This window comes from Gastrolobium bilobum, unplaced genomic scaffold (assembly GCF_033153095.1).
Source record: "Gastrolobium bilobum isolate Gb01-03AN ecotype WA unplaced genomic scaffold, APGP_CSIRO_Gbil_v1 utg5369, whole genome shotgun sequence".
Lineage (NCBI taxonomy): Eukaryota > Viridiplantae > Streptophyta > Magnoliopsida > Fabales > Fabaceae > Gastrolobium > Gastrolobium bilobum.
This window is the reverse complement of record NW_026899621.1, coordinates 377,943-382,369: the sequence shown is the minus strand read 5'-3', so window position 1 is coordinate 382,369 and position 4,427 is coordinate 377,943. Positions and strand designations below refer to the sequence as shown.

General features: G+C 35.9%; 1 protein-coding gene across 1 annotated transcript; it reads right to left on the bottom strand.

Annotated features, from left to right (window-relative positions):
• Positions 1–628: 628 nt before the first annotated feature.
• On the bottom strand, positions 629–3,578 carry LOC133292042 (protein trichome birefringence). The gene is made up of 5 exons (XM_061490416.1): positions 2,614–3,578; positions 2,123–2,315; positions 1,819–2,012; positions 1,524–1,682; positions 629–1,353 (listed from the first exon to the last, which is right to left on the bottom strand). The coding sequence occupies exons 1-5, from the start codon at positions 3,552–3,554 to the stop codon at positions 999–1,001; spliced, it is 1,842 nt and encodes a 613-aa protein (XP_061346400.1). The 5' UTR covers positions 3,555–3,578; the 3' UTR covers positions 629–998.
• Positions 3,579–4,427: the final 849 nt, after the last annotated feature.

Genomic DNA, 4,427 nt, shown 5'->3' with positions numbered 1-4,427 from the left:
TTTTTATTTTAAAACATTCTTAAATTAGAGAATATTTGGTTAAAACGAAAAATTTATCCCTCTTTGCTCTCCCTCTCCCTTTCCCTTTCCAAACATCTCTCCCTTCTAGAGCCTTGGACTATTCACTATTGGACATTCTTTTCCCTATAAATGAAAAAAAGAAAAAATAAAAACTATGATGATGCATTCTTGACTTGTAATAGTCAGGCTTTCATGTGACTAGGAAGAAAAAAGTTCACCAACTCACTATATAAAATATTTTTGTCTTGATATCAAAAAAAAAAAAAAAAATTTTTGTCTAAAGCAACAGAGACCTTCATCACCAAGTTACATAGTATCTAGCTTCGAAAAGGAACAAAAGCCCACATATCGGTGCAGCACATGAATCCCACGTGGGATGATTCATTGCACTGCACATATCAGGTGGAACAGCTAGAAAAATCCTACTACTACATTTGCTGATTTTATGCTTGACATCACCCGGTTCAGTTTTCTTAAAAGAAAGAAAGAAAGATAGACTATAAATCAACAGCCAGTCAGATAGATTAAAGGAAGAAGGGTCCTGGAACAGTTCACGTCAATAATTTGATTACATTAAACAAAACCTTAATTGATTAGAGTCGTCTAGAGATTTACATCAGCCTTTCAGGCTAGAAAGAAAATGAAGATCCAAGGGGAAGGGATGATTTACAATGACAAACTAAACCACACATTACCTTCTCTCCTCTCCAGCTCTCCTCACCAACTTATGCCATTCATATGAACAAATTTATTGCTCAGTTTCAAGGTATTCGTATCTCTTAACTATATTGTTTAACTTAACATAAATATTTGAACCTTTAAAAAATTGAAAAGGCATTTTGTGTATGGTTTCTTTAATTCCTTTCCCAATCCTGGATATGGATGGGACAAAGATGGTATATATTGCATCAGTTTCTGCTTTAGCTTAACTCATTGAATATAAGTTGAGGCAGAACAGAAGTTTGGTAGTTTATTACCTATGCTCTCTTCTGCTGATGTTGATTCCGATACTCTCTTAAAAGAAGTTCAGCATAGAGAATCTCATTCCACGCATCAGGAACACCAGGAAGGCACCAATGACTACAGTCTTGGTATCTCAATGGTGATTTCCTTTCCTCAGGTGATAGGTTTTGCTTCCTGTATATCGAGGGATGACCATCCTTTCTGAAATCTGTCATTCTAGTAATATTCAGGTATGTCACATGTGTTTTCATATACTTCAAAACCTTTTCCAAAACCCTCATCTTAGGCGGGTACTCTGTTAGGTACTTCTCGTTATCAATAGGCACAGTTTCACTGTCACATTGTCCACCCGAATTCCATTGCCCACCACTGCAGTATGATAGAAACATAAAAGTTTCTGTGATCAGTTAGTCTTCTAGTTCCATGGTCTAATGTGCACTCAAGAATTATATTCTCAACTTGTGAGTAATGAAAAATGAAACCTGAAGTATTGTGAGACCAAAATAAGTATAAAAATCACCAATTCGTTGGTACTTTACCTGAAATGGGAAGCAGAATAGCCTCTAAACAGGACCATGGACTTGGATGGATTTATGTTGGCATCAATCCACCTGCTCCAAGTTGTTATAGCTCTTCGGAATGCCTCAAGAACATTTAATTCATCATAGACATGGCTACCTTCTTGGTAATAGTCCTTTCTGGAAATTGTCACAGGCAATTTAGTTTCTTGGAATTTAAAAAAACAGTTATGAATAAGTAGACATGTAGATAATGATAAACAGAAAATTAGCCTCAATTTAAATCACACCGAAAGGGAAGTTGTAATTTTTTTACCCTCTAGAAGTTTTATCATGAGTCCACCAGTGGCCAGTGTTGAAGACAACAATATCTGCATCTTTATATTGATCCGAAGCTCTACCAACTAAATCAAGACGAAGTGTTTCCTTCTTGGTACCGTTCTTATCAGGCATTTCCCACTCTTGAACTAAGAATGGGGATACGAAAAGCTCCACAGAGAAGTTATAATCCTACGGGGCCATTGATACCAAATTAACACCATGAGGGAAAGAATAGAATGAATACCAAATCAACACCATGAGGGAAAGAATATGAAAACACGGAAGAATTCAATACTTACTTTGAATATGAATGAATAAGAGGCTTCGCCTCTGAAATGGACTCTGCCATTTGCTTCATAAACTTTGCTTTTATCTTTCGCAGCATTTGTCAGTATGCAAATGACAGATTCCCACATATTCCTATTGAGGGAATCGCCAACAAAAACCAGTCGCTTGCCTCTCAACAAATCCAGCATTCGATGGCCATCCAATCTATTTGTAATCCAACAAATTGCATGAACACATATTAGCAATTCACCAAAATAGGGACCCCAAAAGAACTGACAAATGGATCAATTCTACTAAAATACAAAAGAGCAACTTTTAAAGCAAAGTACATCATTTGGCAAGTAAAACACCAACACAAAGTCTAAAAATCTTGTTGAATTTGAACCAACACAATCATCCAATAGAAAGCTTAATATCTAAAACTAACTACCAAATCACCTATTGAATAAGAGAACCCATATAAATACCGTTTAACCCAAAAAAAATTGTCAGATTACCATACCTTGGGAGGCTGCATCCCTTGGGCTTCCACTTATATTTCTGATAGTCTTTATCGGGCCTTCCATTCCGAATACAGTTGAACTGTTCATCGATCATAGTGCAAGAACCTGGTTCATAGAGAGGATAGGAATCATCCTTAACCCATTCTCCATTAAAAAAATCACACTTCATCAAAGACTCCATCAATTCATCCTTCTCCCTTGTATGATTGTTCTTCCCATTGCTCTGTTTCCTCACCAGGGAAGCCGTATAATTATTTGATACAACACCCTTCACTGAAGAATTAGAACTCAAGTTCTGGTGAGGGCCCAGTGAAACATTGGTTGCAGGAGGAGCAGCAACATTTGTATTTCGATTTGTGTTCACAGCTTTAGCTTCACCAGGCTTTAAAGTATGATTTTTGACACCCGATGCTTCCTTATTTACATGGGGTGGAGACTTCACCTGCAAATTTGCCGCATGAGAATTTGAGGTCTGGTTTGTGCTTGGAACAGGAACTGCATCTTGGGATGTTCGGTTTTCTACAGAGGTTGATTTGAATGTTTCTGTACTTGTGTTGGGATTAGGAGATTGAGAAGTGGCATTGCTAGATCTAGAAGTGTTGATCTGAAGGGGATCATCAGAAGAAAAAGCAAGATTAGGGGATGAAGTAGTGTTGGGGAAAAAGAATGAGTAAACGGAAGAGAGTTGAGAATTGTATGAACCAGATGTTGTTATATTGGTAGTGGAAGTGGAGGAGAATATGTTGGTGAACCAAGGAGAGGAAGCGTTTGGAGAAGGGGAGAAGGCTAAGAAAACAGTGAAAGCAACGAAGACAAGCATAAAAGCATATCCAAGAGCTACCCTTTTTCTGGTTTTGAGAATGGTGAAGAGGCTCTTGAGGTCGGTGACAAGGTTCCCACCACCACCACCAATAGGAACGTACTTGATGGTACTAGCCATTAGAGATTTAAGGGTTGTGTCCCTATTTTGTCCAAGAAGAACTCAACGCTGAGGGGAGAGTTTTGTGATGAGAGAGAAAAAGAGACCCAGAAAAAGAAAGTAGTTGCGAGCTAGTATAAGGTTACAGCATTCAGGACTGTTGTTGAGTAGTTGAGAAGTAACTATGTGTTGGACTGTTAAGCGAAAGGTAAAGAGAGAAACGGAGAATGATTGGGGTGTGGACGAGTGATGTTTGGCCAATCACACTCTTTAAGGACCTGCTTTTTTCTTTCTTTCTTTTTCTTTAAAAAAAAAAACAATATTTTTTAACTAAATATATCATTAAAAAAATTTGTAATACACTTAATCATACGAGTGCTAAATCAAAAATATGTGTTTACACCAAATGATTGGTGGCAAGGGAATGTAAGTGGAAAAAAAAAAAAAGTTTTGATTTGATTTTCACATATTATTTTTAGAAGAGGTTTAAATATTTTTATTTCTGACTCATACTACTCTGATTAATCTCATGATCGATTCAAGGAATTGAAGTTTATAGGAATAACGAGAGGAGCCAACCCGCCTCAAAAAATTAATTAGGATTGAGTGAATTTAAAAAAACAAAATAAGAGATATTATCAAACAACAGAAATAAGAGAAGGGAGGAAGCGGAGATATTTTTCTGTTTCTTAAAACAGTTTTTTAATTTTTAAAATAAAAAGTAACTATAAGTTTTTGAATTTTTTTAATAAAAGAGATATTATCAAACAGTTTTTTATTTTAAAAATTACAAAACTGTTTTGAAAACAGAAATAGACCTCATATTTCGGTTGTTTTTATTTTGTATTTTGATGTTTAATTTCTAAAATAAAAAAACATATTTTTCATTCACTG